The sequence below is a fragment of the Pan troglodytes genome, chromosome 2 (genome assembly GCF_028858775.2).
Source record: "Pan troglodytes isolate AG18354 chromosome 2, NHGRI_mPanTro3-v2.0_pri, whole genome shotgun sequence".
Taxonomy (NCBI): Eukaryota; Metazoa; Chordata; class Mammalia; order Primates; family Hominidae; genus Pan; species Pan troglodytes.
The window spans coordinates 62,841,906-62,867,965 of NC_086015.1; the positions used below are offsets into that span (position 1 = coordinate 62,841,906).

The 26,060-nt window shown below is 38.1% G+C and overlaps 1 protein-coding gene across 50 annotated transcripts in view; it reads right to left on the reverse strand.

The window, feature by feature from the left end:
* The window catches only part of CFAP20DC (CFAP20 domain containing), a 304,345-nt gene that overhangs the window by 93,302 nt on the left and 184,983 nt on the right, over positions 1 to 26,060 (reverse strand). For 43 of the 50 annotated variants that reach the window (XM_054682027.2, XM_054682023.2, XM_063805987.1 and 40 more), the window contains one exon: positions 12,999 to 13,376. The exons of the other annotated variants lie outside the window; for them this stretch is intronic. In XM_054682027.2, coding sequence (XP_054538002.1) covers positions 12,999 to 13,376 — 378 coding nt within the window. The remainder of the gene's footprint in view (positions 1 to 12,998; positions 13,377 to 26,060) is intronic. 50 annotated transcript variants of the gene reach the window in all.

The window sequence follows — 26,060 nt, forward strand, 5'->3', positions numbered from 1 at the left end:
ATTCAGCTGTGCTCAGATTCGCAGGCCAGTCCTTCTCTCTCCAAGCCATTCAATCCATTCATTTTCACTGATCTTTCTCCAGACATTATTGGGAGCCTACACCAGTGAAGTTACAAAGACAATTAAGATATGGCCTTGCTTTCGTAAACCTTACATCTATCAGGGCAATTGAGAGCTATAAAGAAGGAACTCTAAAATAGGATAGTGTATGTTGAGGTATAGTATTAATGATCACACAGGTCCTTGATAATGATTAAAAGGAAAACTGATAACTCCAGCAAAAACATAAAACACAACAAACAGAAACAACCTTTCAACTTGATGTCCTTCGCCCAATCTATTCCTTAAGCTGCTAGGACAGAATAGTTTAATCAATCAAACATCTGATGATAGAACTTTGTGAGCCTCAGATAGGAACCAGTTCTGCTAAACATGGGGTGACACAAGGCTAAATCTACAGTGGAGGGGTGGAGAAAAATGAGACATGGCCATGGGATAAGATCAGACCAAGAATCTCATTCTGTTCTTCATGGGCTGAAGGGGGATAGAACTGAGAGAAAACTGGGATGTTACTTTTGTTCTGGAGCCTACAAAATCTGTGAGACTCTCTTGTCAGTATCAGGCTTGCATTGTGACAGTGCCTGATAGTCATGGCCCAGGAGACATCATGTTGCAAAAACTTTCAATACAAGGACTATCGAACAATCTCCACCTCTGTATTTAAAAAAAAATTATTCCCAGTGTAACTTTTTAAAAAAGCAGTATTACAAAGGAAATGGTAGCTGTTGGGATATAATATTAAAAACAACATAAGAGAAGGGAGATATACAAAATGGTTTGGCATTTCAGAAAAGAGAAAGGTCGTTTTGTGGAGGATCAGTTAAAGCTTCATAAAGGATGGAGGAGACGGTCCCTAAGAAGGGGCTTGAAGGAGAAGGAGGGTAATATGGCAGCACGTTCCAGCCATCAGGCAGAAAAGCATGGGGCAACCTGGAAGTAGGGAGCTTGTGTTCATATCAAATAATTAAATAGACTATCAAGTAATACTTATACATTACCGTTTCAGCAATGAAGCCAGTAATACCGTTCCAAAGCATCAAGGATAAGAATGCCTGTAATTTACTCTAAACCTTAAGAGACCAAATGGCTTCCCTTCCCCTGCCCAAGTTTTATTAAAAGTCTAAGATTCTACGAAAAGATATATTCTTAATAGCTTCTAAATGGAAATCGTCCACATGCCCATCAACAGTAGAATGGATACATAAAGGATGATATAATCACACAGTGGAACACGACACAGCAGTGAAATGAGTGATGTATTGAATCTAATGAACAAAATGCTAAGTGAGAGAAGCCAGACACAAAAGAGTACATATTGGTAGAACCAAATGTGGGGATAATTAGTTGTGAGGAACGAATAGTGACAGGGAGGGAGCACAGTGGGGCTTCTGGGGTACTGATCTTGCTCTTTCTTGATCCAGAAAATGGTTGCATGGATGTGTTCAGTTTGTGAAAACTCATCAACATATAGGCTTATAATATGCACACTTCTCTCCGATCAACAACAAAGTCTAAGGCTCACTTGTGAATCACTGGAAAACTCAATCTAAACAGTCTTAGCAGTGAAAAAAAGTATTTTGTAAATGCAGCTGGAGAGTCAGTATCACTGGTGGTTTGAAATTTATATTTATTAAAAACTTTATAGCTGTCATTAGAAAGTTTTGGAAGATGTTTTTGGACCCCAACACGACAGTAAGAAAAGTACTAGAAGTCCATTTTCCAAAGCTAATTTTAAACTTCAACTGCCATTTGAATTCGAGGATTAATCTTCTCTCTATTGCTATTTGCAGACAGTGTTTAATCTCCACAGTGACATTTTAAATAATAGCTGATGGTAAATTAGTGTTCCAGGGCACCTCTTTACTAGCATTCCTGAAAACTTGTTTCAGATTCTCAAGCTAGGCAGCATACCCAAGAGTTTAACCTGACTCATTGGGGATGTAGGTTCAATAATAAAAGGAATGGAGAGAAGACAGTAGCCACAAGCACAAGCTGTAAGTGACACATATTTGTGCGCATAGCTCATTCACAATTTATGGTAGCTTTTAGCACGTGTCTCTACCATGCAAAGGAGTAAATTAAAGCTTAAAGACCAAGCCACAGCACAACTTGAAAAATTTTACTAAATTTAAGGGTTGCTATATTGAGTTACATAGCAGGAATCAGGAGTTAGGCCATAACCAGCTGGTCAGAATCTAGATCATGTGTTATGTTCATGGCAGGCACATGGACCTAGGCATAACCAGACTTGATGCTGCCTTTGAAATATCTGTCATAAGCATTTTAGCATGTGACCCTGAAGACATTTCATAAGCCTGGCTCAACTCATACTTCATTAACTATGCACACCACTCACTTAAGAATGTCTCAGGTAGAAGATTCTTGGGTAATTAAACCAATTGGTGGCAAAATTCCTTGTAAAGAGATAGATAACTTTCCATCTCACATATGTGTCTCTCTTTTTTGGGGAGGAGCATGCATGAAAGGTTTTGTAAAAAAAGATCTTTATATTGATGTGCTATATTTATATAGAATAACTTTTTACTCTATGACCTAAATAGAAATATACTTCCATACATTTTGCTGTGATAGCCTGCTAATTTTCAGAAAGAATTCTCTGACAAATAGAGCTGAACTCTTCTTATTAACCTTAAAGTGAATTGAAAAACAAATTTTAAGTTTCCCGCACCTATCTTCTGAGTTCAGGGTATGTCTCAAGCTTAACAATTAACTATACACTAGAAGGAATATAGTAAAATCAAATTGAATAGGTTTCATACTATATTCAAGGATATGCCATCTACAGGGCAACTGTAGCCTTGTACATGGGACAAGTATAGTAGCCATTCAATAAATGGTAGTTTAAGATATTATTTAAAGAACCAGGAGGAAAATTATTACTGAGACTGTTTACAGAAATGAAAATAGAGGAGGTAAGCCAACTGATATATCTGGAGTGGGAAGATGATAACTTTAAGTAAGCTTGAACTGTTTTAGAATGTAAAGCTTTGGTTGAATAGAGTAATGACAGATATACCAACATTTGTGTGTGCTTTTGCACATTAAAATACGTTAAAGCATAAAGTGGCAAGAGAAGTTGTCACATGATCATGGAATGTTTTCAGTGGCCTCTAATTGGGGGTAGCAGCCCATTGTGGTGGAAGGTGCCCTGGCTTTTCTGTCCCTAACTCCTGGATTTGACACTGCTTTGTCACAATTTAGATGAGAGTGAGGTGGAGCCTTTCTGCTTCCTGTCTGTCAAAGAGGAATAATAAGGCCTCTTGTGAGGGTTGGAGATGAAGATAAGATAAAGTAAGGAGCACCTTGCGGAAGGCCTGGCATATGGGAGATACCTCAAACCATTAAAGTCACATAAAAGCTTCTGAGTCAAGGATTTCAGATCTTAGTCCTTTTAGGAAATACACTCAGCTTAGTACCTTTTCCATGAAGAGGTGAGTACGACTTGCTTCTATTTAAAACTTGGAAAACCAAGACAGCAGAGAAGATAAACGTCTTCAATAAACATTTGATGAGTAGGATGCTAACCTTAGCACTAGAATATTAAAGAATTGACAGTGAACCATCATAGTGTTGGCTAAACAGCCAACTCATACTTCTGATAGCACCTTAATGTCTGTCAAGTCTTTCTACCTAGAATTTCCGAAACTTTTGAGAACTTGAAATTTCTCCTCTTCATTAGAGTAATGGGCGCACTGTTTGAATACAAAGCTGCTCAGAAATGGAGATATCAAAATGTCTTAGTGACTACTGCTATTCCATACCATTACCCAAAATTTGAACCATAATTCCATTTTACTTATTTAAAAATACTTCTACTCCACACCATTTTGCCTTTGCAACCATTGCATTAAACACTGGATACAAAGAAAATGAAAGAAACAAACCATTCTGTAGCACAGCCAGGGTTCCGTCTGAAAAATATTTAAAAAGAGAACAGAGGGACAGGAACAAGTTACACCTGGAAAATTTCTATGCCTAATTCAAATACTTTTACTGGCAGTGGAAATGTTATTTAATCACCAAATTCTGCAGTTTCAGCAATAACCCCAACAGTGCATTGACAGATAAAACTGAGATAATAACTTGTCTTTTCTGAGACAAGGAAAGAGTGCAGTTTTGACAAAACATCAAATATCAGACTGTTTTCCAAAAGCTATTGGTAGGAGTGTCCCACTTAGTAAAGGAAACATTCTCACTATGGTTAGCATTATGGTTTATGAACTGCTACTAGTTCTGCCCAAATTCAATTCAAGACCTCAAGCAGGAAGCTACACATCTGCAATTTAGCTGTGTGAACAAGGTAGACACACAGAGGGTGGTCTCCGGGAAATTATCAGATAGACACTGCTTCCTGCTTATAAATAAATATTTTTCTCTCTTTAGGGTATCCCTGAGAACATGCCAATATGTTACCTGGCAGAAAGCACACAGAAATTCACTGTGTTAGCACTTGATTCAACTATAAATAAAGAGCAGGAAGCACACAACCACAGAGCCACCACCCCTGTAGAACAGTACCTGTAATTAATTTATGGAACTTTATGAATTTGAAAAGGTCTCATTTGCTTTAGAATGCCAGCCATACTGGTTTATATTTCTGCCTAACCACTCAGCAAAAGGTAGAAGAAAGTATACTTCAGATTAGGGGCTAGGTGTTCTACATGCGCTATCTAATTTTACACTCAAAACAACCTTGTGGGATAGGTATTATTTTCTCCATTTTATAGATGAGGTAACTGAGGCTTCAAGACATTAAGAAATGTGTCCAAGTTTGCATAGATAAGAAAGAACAAAGCCAGGACTCAACACCAGGCCTGTCTGATTCCAGCTGGTGCTCTGAGCCATGGTTTCCACTGCTTTTGACTTTTCAGTCATGGAGAATGAAAATGCAGATAGCTTTGACAGAGGGTTCTGTTTGGGGAAGGCTATTTATCAAGTGACCTAGAGCAGCATGAGGCCAGTGGGCACATGTGGTAGAAACTGCCAAAGGAGGGAGAACCACACCTAAGTGAACCTGCACAGTTAGCCAGGGCAATGAACATATGTCTAACACACAGGGTGACCTGACTCTCAAACAGGTGTTTTGAAATAATGCAATGTTGTTGTAGCTGAAGGGAGAGAAGGGTCAGAAAGACATTTATGGATTCTTCAAACAATGGGGTATTGTTGGAAAAACAGCTGCAAATGGCACATTTGAGTGGCAAATGGAAAGAGAGACAGATGGCTTGAACAAAGAGTATTATATACCCTAGAAAAGGCAGAATTTTATATAATGAAGCAATACGTTAAAAATACTAAAATAATTTACAAATTCATTTTTTCTCTAAGTTTATGGAGCACAAATTGCAGAGACTTTTATTACTTTAAAAATGTGATGATATTCTCTACTCCAATACTGAGTTTAAATATATCGGGGCAGAAACAAAACTAATTCTTTTACATTATCCAAAGGAAATGGCTTGATAATTAAAGGGAAAAATGTGCTCACACTATTCTATGGCCTAAAATATATTCAAAAGTGTCTTTCCATAATTCAGTTTTGATTTTCAAAAATGGAGATGTGAAGGTTAAAGTCAAAAGTTATATGGCTCATTTTACAATTCTTTTCCTATTAAAAGTCATGTCTCTTTTTTTTTCTAAAGAGAATACCTGAATTTATAATTGGTAGCATGCTTTGTCTTTCTTATGAAACTACGCATTCTTCAATAAGCTCAAACTTTTTCTGGAGCTATAAAGCCTGTTATATAAGTCTTTTGTTTGTTTGTTTAAAGAAACACATAATGACATTTGCCAGTTTAAAATAATTCGTTCAAAATTGTTTGAATACAGTTATACGTGCGAAAAAGTTAAATTACCAGCTATCTACATGGTTGCAATATTACCCAGAGGGTTGTACTTCTTTCCTAATTAAAAATATTTGAACGTAATAATAGATAACTCTATTAAAGTATGAATAAAACATTGCAAAGAACAAGTTTACCCAGCACTTAGCAAATCATTTTCAGTAAGCATTCCTTAAGAATTACTAGTACTCGGAGGAGCCAAGATGGCCGAATAGGAACAGCTCCGGTCTACAGCTCCCAGCGTGAGCGACGCAGAAGACGGTGATTTCTGCATTTCCATCTGAGGTACCGGGTTCATCTCACTAGGGAGTGCCAGACAGTGGGCGCAGGCCAGTGGGTGTGCGCAACGTGCGCGAGCCGAAGCAGGGCCAGGCATTGCCTCACCTGGGAAGCGCAAGGGGTCAGGGAGTTCCCTTTCCTAGTCAAAGAAAGGGGTGACGGACGCACCTGGAAAATCGGGTCACTCCCACCCGAATATTGCGCTTTTCAGACCGGCTTAAAAAACGGCGCACCACGAGACTATATCCCACACCTGGCTCGGAGGGTCCTACGCGCACCGAGTCTCGCTGATTGCTAGCACAGCAGTCTCAGATCAAACTGCAAGGTGGCAGCGAGGCTGGGGGAGGGGCGCCCGCCATTGCCCAGGCTTGATTAGGTAAACAAAGCAGCCTGGAAGCTCGAACTGGGTGGAGCCCACCACAGCTCAAGGAGGCCTGCCTGCCTCTGTAGGCTCCACCTCTGGGGGCAGGGCACAGACAAACAAAAAGACAGCAGTAACCTCTGCAGACTTAAATGTCCCTGTCTGACAGCTTTGAAGAGAGCAGTGGTTCTCCCAGCACGCAGCTGGAGATCTGAGAACGGGCAGACTGCCTCCTCAAGTGGGTCCCTGACCCCTGACCCCCGAGCAGCCTAACTGGGAGGCACCCCCCAGCAGGGGCACACTGACACCTCACATGGCAGGGTATTCCAACAGACCTGCAGCTGAGGGTCCTGTCTGTTAGAAGGAAAACTAACAAACAGAAAGGACATCCACACCAAAAACCCATCTGTACATCACCATCATCAAAGACCAAAAGTAGATAAAACCACAAAGATGGGGAAAAAACAGAACAGAAAAACTGGAAACTCTAAAACGCAGAGCGCCTCTCTTCCTCCAAAGAAACGCAGTTCCTCACCAGCAACGGAACAAAGCTGGATGGAGAATGACTTTGACAAGCTGAGAGAAGAAGGCTTCAGATGATCAAATTACTCTGAGCTACGGGAGGACATTCAAACCAAAGGCAAAGAAGTTGAAAACTTTGAAAAAAATTTAGAAGAATGTATAACTAGAATAACCAATACAGAGAAGTGCTTAAAGGAGCTGATGGAGCTGAAAACCAAGGCTCGAGAACTACGTGAAGAATGCAGAAGCCTCAGGAGCCCATGTGATCAACTGGAAGAAAGGGTATCAGCAATGGAAGATGAAATGAAAGAAATGAAGAGAGAAGGGAAGTTTAGAGAAAAAAGAATACAAAGAAATGAGCAAAGCCTCCAAGAAATATGGGACTATGTGAAAAGACCAAATCTACGTCTGATTGGTGTACCTGAAAGTGACAGGGAGAATGGAACCAAGTTGGAAAACACTCTGCAGGATATTATCCAGGAGAACTTCCCCAATCTAGCAAGGCAGGCCAACGTTCAGATTCAGGAAATACAGAGAATGCCACAAAGATACTCCTCGAGAAGAGCAACTCCAAGACACATAATTGTCAGATTCACCAAAGTTGAAATGAAGGAAAAAATGTTAAGGGAAGCCAGAGAGAAAGGTTGGGTTACCCTCAAAGGGAAGCCCATCAGACTAACAGCGGATCTCTCGGCAGAAACCCTACAAGCCAGAAGAGAGTGGGGGCCAATATTCAACATTCTTAAAGAAAAGAATTTTCAACCCAGAATTTCATATCCAGCCAAACTAAGCTTCATAAGTGAAGGAGAAATAAAATCCTTTACAGACAAGCAAATGCTGAGAGATTTTGTCACCACCAGGCCTGCCCTAAAAGAGCTCCTGAAGGAAGCACTAAACATGGAAAGGAACAACCAGTACCAGCCACTGCAAAATCATGCGAAAATGTAAAGACCATCGAGACTAGGAAGAAACTGCATCAACTAACGAGCAAAATCACCAGCTAACATCATAATGACAGGATCAAATTCACACATAACAATATTAACTTTAAATGTAAATGGACTAAATGCTCCAATTAAAAGACACAGACTGGCAAATTGGATAAAGAGTCAAGACCCATCAGTGTGCTGTATTCAGGAAACTCATCTCATGTGCAAAGACACACATAGGCTCAAAATAAAGGGATGGAGGAAGATCTACCAAGCAAATGGAAAACAAAAACAGGCAGGGGTTGCAATCCTAGTCTCTGATAAAACAGACTTTAAACCAACAAAGATCAAAAGAGACAAAGAAGGCCATTACATAATGGTAAAGGGATCAATTCAACAAGAAGAGCTAACTATCCTAAATATACATGCACCCAATACAGGAGCACCAAGATTCATAAAGCAAGTCCTGAGTGACCTACAAAGAGACTTAGACTCCCACACATTAATAATGGGAGACTTTAACACCCCACTGTCAACATTAGACAGATCAACGAGACAGAAAGTCAACAAGGATACCCAGGAAGTGAACTCAGCTCTGCACCAGGCGGACCTAATAGACATCTACAGAACTCTCCACTCCAAATCAACAGAATATACATTTTTTTCAGCACCACACCACACCTATTCCAAAATTGACCACATACTGGGAAGTAAAGCTCTCCTCAGCAAATGTAAAAGAACAGAAATTATAACAAACTATTTCTCAGACCACAGTGCAATCAAACTAGAACTCAGGATTAAGAATCTCACTCAAAACTGCTCAACTACGTAGAAACTGAACAACCTGCTCCTGAATGACTACTGGGTACATAACGAAATGAAGGCAGAAATAAAGATGTTCTTTGAAACCAACGAGAACAAAGACACAACATACCAGAATCTCTGGGACACATTCAAAGCAGTGTGTAGAGGGAAATTTATAGCACTAAATGCCCACAAGAGAAAGCAGGAAAGATCCAAAATTGACACCCTAACATCACAATTAAAAGAACTAGAAAAGCAAGAGAAAACACATTCAAAAGCTAGCAGAAGGCAAGAAATAACTAAAATCAGAGCAGAACTGAAGGAAATAGAGACACAAAAAACCCTTCAAAAAATTAATGAATCCAGGAGCTGGTTTTTTGAAAGGATCAACAAAATTGATAGACCGCTAGCAAGACTAATTAAGAAAAAAAGAGAGAAGAATCAAATAGACACAATAAAAAATGATAAAGGGGATATCACCACCGATCCCACAGAAATACAAACTACCATCAGGGAATACTACGAACAACTCTACGCAAATAAACTAGAAAATCTAGAAGAAATGGATAAATTCCTGGACACATACACTCTCCCAAGACTAAACCAGGAAGAAGTTGAATCTCTGAATAGACCAATAACAGGAGCTGAAATTGTGGCAATAATCAATAGCTTACCAACCAAAAAAAGTCCAGGACCAGATGGATTCACAGCCGAATTCTACCAGAGGTACAAGGAGGAACTGGTACCATTCCTTCTGAAACTATTCCAATCAACAGAAAAAGAGGGAATCCTCCCTTACTCATTTTATGAGGCCAGCATCATTCTGATACCAAAGCCAGGCAGAGACACAACCAAAAAAGAGAATTTTAGACCAATATCCTTGATGAACATTGATGCAAAAATCCTCAATAAAATACTGGCAAACCGAATCCAGCAGCACATCAAAAAGCTTATCCACCATGATCAAGTGGGCTTCATCCCTGGGATGCAAGGCTGGTTCAATATACGCAAATCAATAAATGTAATCCAGCATATAAACAGAGCCAAAGACAAAAACCACATGATTATCTCAATAGATGCAGAAAAAGCCTTTGACAAAATTCAACAACCCTTCATGCTAAAAACTCTCAATAAATTAGGTATTGATGGGACGTATTTCAAAATAATAAGAGCTATCTATGACAAACCCACAGCCAATATCATACTGAATGGGCAAAAACTGGAAGCATTCCCTTTGAAAACTGGCACAAGACAGGGATGCCCTCTCTCACCACTCCTATTCAACATAGTGTTGGAAGTTCTGGCCAGGGCAATCAGGCAGGAGAAGGAAATAAAGGGTATTCAATTAGGAAAAGAGGAAGTCAAATTGTCCCTGTTTGCAGACGACATGATTGTATATCTAGAAAACCCCATTGTCTCAGCCCAAAATCTCCTTAAGCTGATAAGCAACTTCAGCAAAGTCTCAGGGTACAAAATCAATGTACAAAAATCACAAGCATTCTGATACACCAACAACAGACAAACAGAGAGCCAAATCATGAGTGAACTCCCATTCACAATTGCTTCAAAGAGAAGAAAATACCTAGGAATCCAACCTACAAGGGATGTGAAGGACCTCTTCAAGGAGAACTACAAACCACTGCTCAAGGAAATAAAAGAGGATACAAACAAATGGAAGAACATTCCATGCTCATGGGTAGGAAGAATCAATATCGTGAAAATGGCCATACTGCCCAAGGTAATTTACAGATTCAATGCCATCCCCATCAAGCTACCAATGACTTTCTTCACAGAATTGGAAAAAACCACTTTAAAGTTCGTATGGAACCAAAAAAGAGCCCGCATCGCCAAAGCAATCCTAAGTCAAAAGAACAAAGCTGGAGGCATCACACTACCTGACTTCAAACTATACTACAAGGCTACAGTAACCAAAACAGCATGGTACTGGTACCAAAACAGAGATATAGATCAATGGAACAGAACAGAGCCCTCAGAAATAATGCCGCATATCTACAATTATCTGATCTTTGACAAACCTGAGAAAAACAAACAATGGGGAAAGGATTCCCTATTTAATAAATGGTGCTGGGAAAACTGGCTAGCCATATGTAGAAAGCTGAAACTGGATCCCTTCCTTACACCTTATACAAAAATCAATTCAAGATGGATTAAAGACTTAAACGTTAGACCTAAAACCATAAAAACCCTAGAAGAAAACCTAGGCATTACCATTCAGGACATAGGCATGGACAAGGACTTCATGTCTGAAACACCAAAAGCAATGGCAACAAAAGACAAAATTGACAAATGGGATCTAATTAAACTGAAGAGCTTCTGCACAGCAAAAGAAACTACCATCAGAGTGAACAGGCAACCTACAAAATGGGAGAAAATTTTCACAACCTACTCATCTGACAAAGGGCTAATATCCAGAATCTACAATGAACTCAAACAAATTTACAAGAAAAAAACAAACAACCCCATCAAAAAGTGGGCGAAGGACATGAACAGACACTTCTCAAAAGAAGACATTTATGCAGCCAAAAAAACACATGAAAAAATTCTCACCATCACTGGCCATCAGAGAAATGCAAATCAAAACCCCAATGAGATACCATCTCACACCAGTTAGAATGGCAATCATTCAAAAGTCAGGAAACAACAGGTGCTGGAGAGGATATGGAGAAACAGGAACACTTTTACACTGTTGGTGGGACTGTAAACTAGTTCAACCGTTGTGGAAGTCAGTGTGGCGATTCCTCAGGGATCTAGAACTGGAAATACCATTTGACCCAGCCATCCCATTACTGGGTATATACCCAAAGGACTATAAATCATGCTGCTATAAAGACACATGCACACGTATGTTTATTGTGGCATTATTCACAATAGCAAAGACTGGGAACCAACCCAAATGTCCAACAATGATAGACTGGATTAAGAAAATGTGGCACATATACACCATGGAATACTATGCAGCCATAAAAAATGATGAGTTCATGTCCTTTGTAGGGACATGGATGAAATTGGAAATCATCATTCTCAGTAAACTATCGCAAGAACAAAAAACCAAACACCGCATATTCTCACTCATAGGTGGGAATTGAACAATGAGATCACATGGACACAGGAAGGGGAACATCACAGTCTGGGGACTGTTGTGGGGTGGGGGGAGGGGGGAGGGATAGCATCGGGAGATATACCTAATGCTAGATGACGAGTTAGTGGGTGCAGTGCACCAGCATGGCACATGTATACATATGTAACTAACCTGCACAATGTGCACATGTACCCTAAAACTTAAAGTATAATTAAAAAAAAAAAAAAGGGCTTGGTACAGAGACTGGCACAAGATGAATGTTCACAAAATATTAGCTACTTCTATTTTGCTGATGATAATCATGAATATATCTACTACCTACACCAGGTAACAATTAATCCACTCTAACTTGCTTAGAACATAATTGAACCAAAGCTTTACAATGCATCACCCGCAGAATATTTAGGACATGAAACATAGAGAAAATCTTAAATGTTTTAAAAAATGGAATGTACATGTCATTTGTTATGCATAGCCTCATTTGTTCTTGAGTTTCTAAGTGCAGCTTATAGGGGAATTGAAGGAAGAAAAGTACTAATACAGGAAGGAAAAAATCAATCTGATGGACACGAATACAGGCACCAAACAAGCCGAGGGATTTATTCGATGACACTGCTTTAATGTTAACCTTCACTCATATCATTTATTATTTGGGGAACTGCTGTAGAAAGTGAATAGAATAATGGTGTTTTTATGGCTCCTAATGTAGATTGTTATTGAAAATCTGTCAATTTTACTGGCAAGCTTTTGGCTCAAAAATAAGATCATCATTTATAATTTGCAGGCAGTGATAACTACAAATTATGGGAAGTAACTAGAAAATAAAATAACTGTTATGATGAAAATTACATAATTATCTTTCTCATTAAAAACATGAGGTATTCTATCATCCTTGGGATGTGCAGTAGACTCTTTAACAGCTGCTATTACCAAACTAAAACACATCAGAACAGGAAAGAAAATACAACACTCATCACCCAAATGATGAAAAAGAGATACTGCTAAAAACATGGGTGGAACAGAACGGAACACAGCAGGATGTATTGCCGGCATCTGTAAACCACACGGGAACCACTTACAGATGCTTCGGGGATGGAGCTCAGCCTTTCCCCTGAGATTTCTTTCAGGGAGGTTTTGTTTAGTGAAGCTGGCACTTGCTGGGCTGATAGATCCTTCGCTTTGATTACGGGCTCTGGAGTTTTCTGACAGGATCCACACCTTCTTCCAGTTGGAGAAAGGCATGTTGTAGGCAACAAACTCATTTGAAAGTTATTTCTATCTATTTGCTCCGTCGAGGAATCCTGGCTTTCTGTTGCTCCTGCTTCTGTGTAGGCGCTCTTTAGATATTCCTTACTTGTCCGCTTTGCAGCCTTCCCCAGCAGGCTCTCTAATGTTAACTGAGTTAACTCTGAAGGACCAGTTGTTGGGCCTCGAGAACCCTGGATACTGTGGTTACCCTATGTTGGGGAACAAAGTGAAAATAATTTTGAGCAGAAATTTGTGGTGAATAAGTTACTGAGTACAAGTTCTTAATAAATTCATATTTTCTATGAATAAAGCAAAAGCATCTATATATAGATTTTACTTTAATCTGCAAAGAAAAACATGAGTAACTAAAAGTAGCAATGCAAATAGGTATAAACCATTTGCTAAAATGTCCTGCTATATGGTATTTGGTCTGGATAAGGCATATTTTTTACTCATGAAAAACAAGAGAACATTTAAGAAGTAGTTACTCATATTCATTCCAAAAAATGTCTAAAAGAAGAGGATCCAGAGCAAGTCATCTAAAACATCTAAGAATCGTATACTTTGACTTTCTGATAAGTTAACTCCATGGAAAAAGAAACAACTAAAACTTATGGTATTTAGCCTACTTAAGCAGGGAAATGGTACTCTATTAATAATTACAAGTGGGTCTAGGGAAGCATTTTTACCTTATTGTAGGGCAGTTTTGTTTTTCAAGAGCAATGGATAATGGAACATGTTTTATAAAGTATTTTTCTTACATGAAAATTTTAGTTTTAGAAAGTATATTTTTCCACAAAATATGAACGTCATTAAATATAAATACTTGGAAAGCTGAAAATGAAAGCTACAATAATTTTACAAGTCCATAGTTCTGTGATGTTCCATAGAAATGCAAAAGTTTAAATTTTTAAAATCTGATAAAGGAAGAATTACAAACATGAAATCAATGGCAATGAAAGTAGATAATGAAAATGAGAAATGTAGTGCTATTTCAATTGGTAGATTTTTATGTTATAAAATAATACATTTAAACTGTGTGATCACTGCATATACTTGTCATGGTAGATTCTTCCAATTTGACTTATTTATTTAAATATATATGGCCAGGCATGGCAGCTTATGCCTGTAATCCCAGCACTTTCAGAGGCCAAGGCAGGTGGATCACCTGAGGTCGGGAGTTCGAGACCAGCCTGACCAACATGGAGAAACCCTGTCTCTACTGAAAAAATACAAAATTATCTGGGCGTGGTGATGCGTGCCTGTAATCCCAGCTACTTGGGAGGCTGAGGCAGGAGAATTGCTTGAACCCGGGAGGCGGAGGTTGCAGTGAGGCAAGATCACGCCATTGCACCCCAGCCTGGGCAACAACAGCAAAACTCCATCTCAAAAAAAAAAAAAAAAGACAAAACAACAAAAAAAACCCAACCAACCAACCAACCAAACAAAATATATAATAAATGGATGTGAAATGATAAACTTAGAATAGAGAAAAAACAAAAAAGCACAGTCCACTTTGAAGACATTATTTGGTGTCTGACAATGCGTATCTTGACATTCAGTTTCAGTAAGCTATTCCTTCACTCTTCAATTTATAGACACACAGAACCCAGAATCTAGTTATTTCTAAGGGTTGGCATTTTAAAAACAAATATTTGGGTGACTGATTGAACTGTTCAATTTCTTCCTGAATGTTTAACCATCATACACACTCAACATAATGATGGCAGTCTCTGGTGAAATCTTCCTTTCAGAAATGAAGCATGGGTAGAGGTGAGAGGGTTTGCTCTCAATTGGGCAGGGGACAAGGGAGAGATCTACAAAAGCTTTTAATTAGAGGGGATCTATCTTATCATTGTTCTGTTTTCCTTTCTTCTTCATCACAGGCCAAGTACATCTAGGTGCTGCAGATTCTCGGAATGTAATGATAGACCAGAACATAATCCCTGCCATCCAGGGACTGTATTCTGAAGGCAAAGAGGAGTCATTGTGTGAAGTAGGGGAATGTCACAATGACACACAATAGAAGGCATGGGTATACGTTTATGGATACTGTTTGTGGATTGTCTGGGTTGGCTTGTGGAGACAGTAGAACTGGAGGCCAATCAGTAGACTATTGTATTGTTATTAGGATTGTTGAGGTGCCTGAATTAAGGCAATGGCAGTGATGATATAGAAGCTGGACTGGTTTGAGAGTTCAAGTCAGTATGTCAAAGGGAGAGTATGTCATACTGAGTAATTCTTGCAGTCTCTTACACAGAGTATGAGATCCTTAACCCCTGCCCTGTTATAATTTTTTCTTTTTGTGAAATGTAGTTGAGATTAGCAGACAACTGTGCTCTCAAGAAAGGTCCAAAGTTGGACTTCAAAAAGTTCCAGGAAATTAAAAGATAAAAACAAAAAATATAAACTTTATTTCTCAACATAAGCTCCACCAAGGTCAAGTCACTTTTGTAAGCCAGGATGTCAGCCATTTAGTCCATCCCTAAGAAACTGAGGATCCTGGGAATATAACCACGTCGATGCAGTCTTTTTTTATATTACTAACTGAAAAAAAAGTGCCTCTTAAAGATTTTTAAGATTATAAAACAAAAAGGAGTCAGAAGGAGTCAAACCAGGGTTATAAGGTGCATACCTAATGATTTCCCAACAAAACTCTTGCAAAATTGACCTTTTTTGATGAGAGAAGTGAGTAGGAGCATTGCCGTGTTGGAGAAAGACTGTGGGGAAACTTTTCTGGGTGTTTTTCATCGAAAGCTTTGGCTAACTTTCTCAAACCACTCTTATAATAAGCAGATGTTCTTGTTCTTTCACCCTCCAGAAAGTCAACAGCAAAATGCCTTGACCAATGCCCAAAACCATTGCCATGACCTTTGCTGCTGACTGGTCCACTTTTGCTTTGACTGGGCCACTCCAACCTCTTAGTAGCCATTGCTCTGATTGTGCTTTGTCTTCAGGATCATAGTGGTAAAGCCATGTTTCTTCTCCTGTGACAATTCTTCAAGGAAATGCTTCAGGATCTTGATCCCACTTGTTTAAAATTTCCATTGAAAGCTCTGCTCTTGTCTGCAGGTGATAGTTAGAAGAGCTCACTATCCTAAATATATATGCACCCAATACAGGAGCACCCAGATTCATAAAGCAAGTCCTGAGTGACCTACAAAGAGACTCAGACTCCCACACATTAATAATGAGAGACTTTAACACCCCACTGTCAACATTAGACAGATCAACGAGACAGAAAGTTAACAAGGATACCCAGGTATTGAACTCAGCTCTGCACCAAGCAGACCTAATAGACATCTACAGAACTCTCCACCCCAAATCAACAGAATACACATTTTTTTCAGCACCACACCTATTCCAAAATTGACCACATACTTGGAAGTAAAGCTCTCCTCAGCAAATGTAAAAGAACAGAAATTATAACAAACTATCTCTCTGACCACAGTGCAATCAAACTAGAACTCAGGATTAAGAATCTCACTCAAAACCGCTCAACTACACGGAAACTGAACAACCTGCTCCTGAATGACTACTGGGTACATAACGAAATGAAGGCAGAAATAAAGATGTTCTTTGAAACCAACGAGAACAAAGACACAACATACCAGAATCTCTGGGACACATTCAAAGCAGTGTGTAGAGGGAAATTTATAGCACTAAATGCCCACAAGAGAAAGCAGGAAAGATCCAAAATTGACACCCTAACATCACAATTAAAAGAACTAGAAAAGCAAGAGCAAACACATACAAAAGCTAGCAGAAGGCAAGAAATAACTAAAATCAGAGCAGAACTGAAGGAAATAGAAACACAAAAAACCCTTCAAAAAATTAATGAATCCAGGAGCTGGTTTTTTGAAAGGATCAACAAAATTGATAGACCGCTAGCAAGACAAATGAAGAAAAGAGAGAAGAATCAAATAGACACAATAAAAAATGATGAAGGGGATATCACCACTGATCCCACAGAAATACAAACTACCATCAGAGAATACTATAAACACCTCTACGCAAATAAACTAGAAAATCTAGAAGAAATGGATAAATTTCTGGACACATACACTCTCCCAAGACTAAACCAGGAAGAAGTTGAATCTCTGAATAGACCAATAACAGGCTCTGAAATTGTGGCAATAATCAATAGCTTACCAACCAAAAAGAGTCCAGGACCAGATGGACTCACAGCCGAATTCTACCAGAGGTACAAGGAGGAACCGGTACCATTCCTTCTGAAACTATTCCAATCAACAGAAAAAGAGGGAATCCTCCCTAACTCATTTTATGAGGCCAGCATCATCCTGATACCAAAGCCGGGCAGAGACACAACCAAAAAAGAGAATTTTAGACCAATATCCTTGATGAACATTGATGCAAAAATCCTCAATAAAATACTGGCAAACCGAATCCAGCAGCACATCAAAAAGCTTATCCACCATGATCAAGTGGGCTTCATCCCTGGGATGCAAGGCTGGTTCAATATACGCAAATCAATAAATGTAATCCAGCATATAAACAGAAGCAAAGACAAAAACCACATGATTATCTCAATAGATGCAGAAAAGGCCTTTGACAAAATTCAACAATGCTTCATGCTAAAAACTCTCAATAAATTAGGTATTGATGGGACATATCTCAAAATACTAAGAGCTATCTATGACAAACCCACAGCCAGTATCATACTGAATGGGCAAAAACTGGAAGCATTCCCTTTGAAAACTGGCACAAGACAGGGATGCCCTCTCTCACCACTCCTATTCAACATAGTGTTGGAAGTTCTGGCCAGGGCAATCAGGCAGGAGAAGGAAATAAAGGGTATTCAATTAGGAAAAGAGGAAGTCAAATTGTCCCTGTTTGCAGATGACATGATTGTATATCTAGAAAACCCCATTGTCTCAGCCCAAAATCTCCTTAAGCTGATAAAGAACTCAGCAAAGTCTCAGGATACAAAATCAATGTACAAAAATCACAAGCATTCTGATACACCAACAACAGACAAACAGAGAGCCAAATCATGAGTGAACTCCCATTCACAATTGCTTCAAAGAGAAGAAAATACCTAGGAATCCAACCTACAAGGGATGTGAAGGACCTCTTCAAGGAGAACTACAAACCACTGCTCAAGGAAATAAAAGAGGATACAAACAAATGGAAGAACATTCCATGCTCATGGGTAGGAAGAATCAATATCGTGAAAATGGCCATACTGCCCAAGGTAATTTACAGATTCAATGCCATCCCCATCAAGCTACCAATGACTTTCTTCACAGAATTGGAAAAAACCACTTTAAAGTTCGTATGGAACCAAAAAAGAGCCCGCATCGCCAAAGCAATCCTAAGTCAAAAGAACAAAGCTGGAGGCATCACACTACCTGACTTCAAACTATACTACAAGGCTACAGTAACCAAAACAGCATGGTACTGGTACCAAAACAGAGATATAGATCAATGGAACAGAACAGAGCCCTCAGAAATAATGCCGCATATCTACAATTATCTGATCTTTGACAAACCTGAGAAAAACAAACAATGGGGAAAGGATTCCCTATTTAATAAATGGTGCTGGGAAAACTGGCTAGCCATATGTAGAAAGCTGAAACTGGATCCCTTCCTTACACCTTATACAAAAATCAATTCAAGATGGATTAAAGACTTAAACGTTAGACCTAAAACCATAAAAACCCTAGAAGAAAACCTAGGCATTACCATTCAGGACATAGGCATGGGCAAGGACTTCATGTCTGAAACACCAAAAGCAATGGCAACAAAAGACAAAATTGACAAATGGGATCTAATTAAACTGAAGAGCTTCTGCACAGCAAAAGAAACTACCATCAGAGTGAACAGGCAACCTACAAAATGGGAGAAAATTTTCGCAACCTACTCATCTGACAAAGGGCTAATATCCAGAATCTACAATGAACTCAAACAAATTTACAAGAAAAAAACAAACAACCCCATCAAAAAGTGGGCGAAGGACATGAACAGACACTTCTCAAAAGAAGACATTTATGCAGCCAAAAAACACATGAAAAAATGCTCACCATCACTGGCCATCAGAGAAATGCAAATCAAAACCCCAATGAGATACCATCTCACACCAGTTAGAATGGCAATCATTCAAAAGTCAGGAAACAACAGGTGCTGGAGAGGATATGGAGAAACAGGAACACTTTTACACTGTTGCTGGGACTGTAAACTAGTTCAACCATTGTGGAAGTCAGTGTGGCGATTCCTCAGGGATCTAGAACTAGAAATACCATTTGACCCAGCCATCCCATTACTGGGTATATACCGAGAGGACTATAAGTCATGCTGCTATAAAGACACGTGCACATGTATGTTTATTGCGGCATTATTCACAATAGCAAAGACTTGGAACCAACCCAAATGTCCAACAATGATAGACTGGATTAAGAAAATGTGGCACAGATACACCATGGAATACTATGCAGCCATAAAAAATGATGAGTTCATGTCCTTTGTAGGGACATGGATGAAATTGGAAATCATCATTCTCAGTAAACTATCACAAGAAGAAAAAACCAAACACCGCATATTCTCACTCATAGGTGGGAAATGAACAATGAGAACACATGGACACAGGAAGGGGAACATCACAGTCTGGGGACTGTTGTGGGGTGGGGGGAGGGGGGAGGGATAGCATTGGGAGATATACCTAATGCTAGATGATGAGTTAGTGGGTGCAGTGCACCAGCATGGCACATGTATACATATGTAACTAACCTGCATATTGTGCACATGTACCCTAAAACTTAAAGTATAATAAAAAAAATAAATAAAAAAAAGAAAGAAAGAAAAAAAGGAATGAGTATAGGAAAAAAAACGTCGAAATAAAGTAGAGATTTTCCTGTTAAAAATATAATACTGAAATAGCTAAAGGAGTAAATTAAAATAATCAATAATACTAAAAAAAAAACCCCTCTCCTAACAAATAGTGTGCCTACAGTACACTAAGGATGAGAACTGCATTGTTAAGGATCTTTTATAAATATTTCTTCTTGGTATTCATCCTGGGCATACATTGTCTTTGTCTACACTAGCTTCATCTTCTGACACACACATACACACACACACACACACACACACACACACATAACTGATGGAGATACTTATCTTTCAGTGTTCCAGATAGGGTAAAGAAAAGATTTTTCTTTAAGATTGGGTGCCAATCTGTGGGCCGTTACTTTGTGGCCCAAGTGAAAAAATAAGACAGGCGAAAATATTTTTGCAAATGTAACAATCCCTGCATGACCTCAGCTGCAGGCACTGGGCAACCCTCTCTGCTGTAGGCCACTTATGGGGTGAGCTTGTCCTTCCCCACCAGTCTGGGCACCCTAGGATGTTCATATGGTTGAAGAACTCTGCCTTCAGGCAGAAAACTCGAAAGACTGTCAGAGCTATCTGAAAAAATGCCCAGTGTTCTAAATCACTAGGTAATAGAGGGGTGACTCTTGCAATTTTTTTTTTCATAGAGATAAAGAATAAAAGCTTAGTCTTTGTCTAGAGAAGAAGGTAAACAAAAAATAGAGTAAACATTCCTCAAGTCCTAGTTCTAAGATGGTATTGGTAGAACTAGCATAGATGTTTTTTAATTTAGTCTGGTAGCGAGACAGGGCTATCTTTTCTCTAATTTTTTAAAACATTGCAGTTTATTTTCCTGTAATTGTCATACACAATTGGCAGTGGGATTTCTGTGATCAAAAGATCCTCTACTCATTCATTTCCATCATAAAAAATGAAGACATGTTATTCTGTATATGACGTAGGTAGAAACTGGAAGTGTTTTCAGTATACATTAATGCAATAGATGTTTATTAAGCTCCTACTCTGTGTGAGGCAATTTCTAGACACTATACAAGATACACAGGTAAGGACAGGGCCACTCCTTCAAGAGATATAAAGTCTAACAGAGAAATGATACCTAAAAAGTGATAACATCATAAGGTAGAAGATAGTAAATGTCATTTTAGGAATTTCGGATGTACTATTTTGGGAATTTAGAGGGCTGCATGGAAAACTAGATGTTTGTCACATCATTCAGAAAACACCTTAAAATCAATGCATTTGTTAAGAAGTGTATTTTTCCACCTGTGATGGGTCAGAGTACAGCCTTTTCTTCCTTCTAGCAGTTTACTCAGGTGGAAAGCATTTCTCTTTGCTTGGCATGAGCAGTTGATTATATACATAGACATATTCATGAGTATGTACATGGACATTCATCTTACATTTTTCCTAAGGAATACTCTGGTTTGGAGATCAGCCGAGAAGCAGATGGATTCAGCTGTGTACCCTGATGAGCATTCTCCTGGTTGCACTGCATTTCCACAGTAATACATTTCCATGTTATTTTAAATATATGGAAAGAATAAATAACTGGAGAATCTGGACAGGGTACAAAGGCTTGTTTGCCTTGGCTGCCCTAGAACTACTAATTCTGGTTTCAGATTCTGAAAGAGAAACTGGGATGAATGAGAAAGGCAAGATGACATAGGAGACTATATCTGAGTAGTGTTCTGATTTGCATTGGGTCAGCTTCTCATTTAGAGAAGAAATACATGGAGAATTTAAAAAAGTACAGTATTTATTAGGAGTGGGTGCACTGGCATAACCCTATTCCTCTCTTTGCATTGTTATAAGAAGAAGAGGCATGCTTTTGCCTCTTTAATAAGGTAGAGATGATGTTTATTGATTTCACGTATGTAATTCATTTGGGCTCAACATGTTCTGGGATGAATTTTTTTCTATATAACATATAAATTTATTATGTGCATGAGAAGTTAGTGTACCATGACCTGGTTGAAAAATAACCACCCTTCTCCTTTTAGTTTATCATTTAGCTACTGAAAACCTGTACAGCAATTGAATATAATTTGTCAGAGTAGCAAAGAAGTTGTCATGCCATTTTCACATTCCAATCATCTGTTCATCTGTTTCTCAGAAGAACAAATACAAAATGCTTTTGATTTAACTTAATATGTTTTTTTAAAGTCCCAAATCTCTTGAACCGTTTGTCTTCTGGGCTCAGAAACATTTGTTTGTTAAATATTCAATCACGCCCCAGTGCCAGGAACATCAATAGAGTTTGCCTGATTAACTGTAGCACAGCATATGTATGCCGAAGATGAGAATGATTTCCCCAAGGAGCCAGCACTTCCTCTGCTGAACTACACTTCTTAAAAGGACATGCAGATGGGCATTTAGACAATAATTTCTGGCTACACAAAATGGATTGCTCTTGCTGAGTTGTAATTTTAAACAGATAATTTTAATGACTCTTGAGGGCCACCTACTTGGAGCAGATGGAACCCAGGCTCTTTGTACCACAACTTTAATGTTGAGTGAATCAGAATAGAACTCTATTTAGCCTTTGTAAAAGTGGATAATCATATTTATTCATATTTCAATGGAGTTTTAAATTCAATCCACCATGAAAAAAATCTTATGTAAAAGTCTTAAAAATTCTGTAAAAAAACACATCTGCAATATTCAAAATACACTTTCGATGGTAGTTTTGAATTTGTAATTGAGATTGAGTCAACAGGAGTTTTTAGTTTTGTCCATCATGTTAGTAACTAAGTGTGTGGATTGACAGCACCTTTTAGTTGAACATCAGCACTAGCAAACAACAGAGCTAGTATATGTATACTTCTGTTGTTGACTAAAGAGCACAGTTATTTGCACAAATTCAGCTAAAGACAGTCCTAACAGAATGAAAAAAATAATTTCTTCTTTGATGATAACAAGACTGGCAATTCAAATGTATCTTAAAAGTTTTCATAACAACCATCCCAAGAAGTACTTGTGCTTCTACTTGAATTTTGTAGCAAATGATGAAAGTAATACAATTTCCTCTGGGTGACAAAGATAAGTGATAGTTGTGTCTTATAATACATTTTACGAGTTTGTAAACAAATAAAAGGAAGATACCACAGTTTTAAACAAGTAACTAACCTGCAGCATGCCTGATATTAAAAAGGTTTGGCCAAATTACTTTCATGACATCTTTACCTATAGCAAATGATACTTTACAGACAAATCATAGCATAAGTTACTGGTACTGTGTGGGAAGGGCACAATCATCATATGAATATTTTGGCAAAGTGATTAGGCTTTTCTAATTTTTCAAGGCAAAACATATTTTTCTATAAGTTAGACTTCATGTTCTTTTAACTGACAATACTTTAAAGATTTCTTGTGAAAACTATCTACAAGCAAATGCTTATCTGCAAGATGTCTATCATTTAGCAAAAATGGTAGAATATTAGATTGCAAATAGACAAGCATTTTGTAACTTTCTTCATCTGCCTATAACAATACAAAGCCAAGTCACAAGGACCAAGAGACCTGTGACTTTTTCAGAGAAGAGCTTCAATAGATAATAATAAAGACATGTAGATGTGAACAGCCTAAAAAGATTACTCATACTGAGTAAACATTAATTTGCCTGGTAGGTATACAGAATATGTTATGTTCTAATTCATAATACATAGGAATAAAAATGCAAGGCAGTATATTCAAAATAGAGTCTTTTCATTTTTTCCCAACACATAAACTAAATTTAAAAGTATCTAAAGGCTACATAGAAATATAAGAAGACCACTGTCGACTAAATATTCCTTTCCACCGTGTGTATGTAAGTGTGTGTGAGAAAGCAATTAAAAATCATTACTTGGCCAGGCGCGATGGCTCATGCCTGTAATCCCAGCACTTTGGGAAGCTGAGGCAGGCAGATCATGAGGTCAGGAAATCGAGACCATCCTGGCCAACATGGTGAAACCCCGTCTCTACTAAAAATACAAAAATTAGCCAGGCGTGGTGGTGTGTACCTGTAATCCCAGCTACTTGGGAGGCTTAAGCAGGAGAATTGCTTGAACCAGGGAGTCGGAGGTTGCAATGAGCAGAGATCCCGCCACTGCACTCCAGCCTGGCTACAGGGCAAAACTCCATCTCAAAAAAAAAAAAAAAAGAAAAAAGAAAAAAAAATCATTACTCAAATATGTAGGGGTGAGTGTTTATAGTATAATCCAGAAATATATGCTAACAAAAAGTATTTAAAATGAAATAGCTTAACTACTGACTGCTAAAAAAAACTCTTGAAAGCAATGACAAGAAAGCTGGGAGGGTGGACGAAAATGGTCATTTTAATCTGCTGTTTGTATATTTATCCTTTGCAGGCTTCCATAGAGTTAGAAGGAGAGAATATACAAAAGCCTTCCGACAAATCTGAACACTACAGGTAGTCAGTCCACATAATTCATGTCCAAATATGAATAACTTCACAGGGGTCCAAATGTTCCAATTTGGACTGTTACACAAGACAAATTACTTGGCCTTGCAAATATCTGCTTCAATATGTGATACACAACCAGAATTCAGGGAAAAAAATGGTAGTATTTCTAGGTGAAAACTTGAATTAGGGGAATAATAAAATATTAATATAAGGCTAATGATTTCAAGCTGCAAAACCAGGTGTATACACTAGAAGCCACGATGGGAATAATAACATAAAATACAAAATAGAGACAATAACAGTTGCATGCTTTCGTTTCTTTCAGATATTGCAATAATATGAAAAGCACTCTATTTTAATAGCTTTCCTAAAACATTCATTTTACATGGTAGTCTTGATTTTATAGCTCACTAGGAAATATTGTTTCTGTAGTATATTTTTCAAATAAGAACAACTTCAAAATTAATAGAGTACCAGAAATATTAGTATATATGGCTGCCTACAGAATAAAATATATGATAAAGCAAAGAGTAAGGTAAGGTTATATGCAAAAAATTCATACTTTTGAGGCTCCAACACTAAGATCTCAGATGTGAATTAATGATTAGCAACTTCAATTACAAAGACAATGTATCGCTGAAAGCTAATTTTAATTAGCTTTTACTGTTGTATGGGTACTTGTCTTCTATCCTAATAATATGATTTGATTTTGCCTAGTTTATATGTTACTAAATACATCTCATTTTCCTTTAAAAATACTCAATGGCCTAACATCAAATAAAGTCTTTTAATTACACTTTATAAACTTCAAGCATAATAATATAATTGTTATTCACTTGTCCACCATTATTTACAACTTGACATTATGTTTTCCTGAAGTATAATTATACAAAGATAAGGATGTAACATTCTAAAATAATGCAATTAATAGTAAGGATGCCTTAATTAACTAAACTGATTTTTCTTCAAAGACTATATGTAAATAAACATTGTAAATATGTAGCCTAATTTCCCATTGATTTATACAATTAATAAATAGAAGAAGCTATCCTACAGGAAAAGAAATTACCAAAAGTACAAAAGAAAAAATCCAATTTTGTTAAGAAGGTATCATTACACATGCTAAAACTTGTTTAAATATAGCCTAGCATTTTTGTTGGTCCTATTTTTGTATCTTAGCTTGTATCTCGTTAGTCTCTGTACCAGCAAACCCCAAAGCTTGATAATGTGGCAGGTGTTTCCCCTCTCTCTGGCTGCCACTCTTAGTAGGCTCTGATTAAAGGGTGGCGAGTGCCAGTGTTGGCAATGGGATGGTCTCACCACAGACTCTAGCCATATGCTACTGGTCACCTTGATGGGCATGGCACACGGGTGACCAGATAGCCCTGCCAGTGAAAGCTTGGGTAATGCATGATAAATTTGTTTTCAATTTTATGTAGTTGGTAACAAATACACATCTGCATAATAAACGTTGAAGGATGTCAGAGGCAGAGTAGCTACAGCAAAAGAAAGCATTAAGTGATATCAAATTAAAATATTCAGAGCTAGTATTCTTCATTTTCCCATGAAGCTCTACTGTTTCTTCTAAAGGCTTAGCCTTCCTATAGATGGAAGAGTTAAGTCCTTCATGTGGTGTATT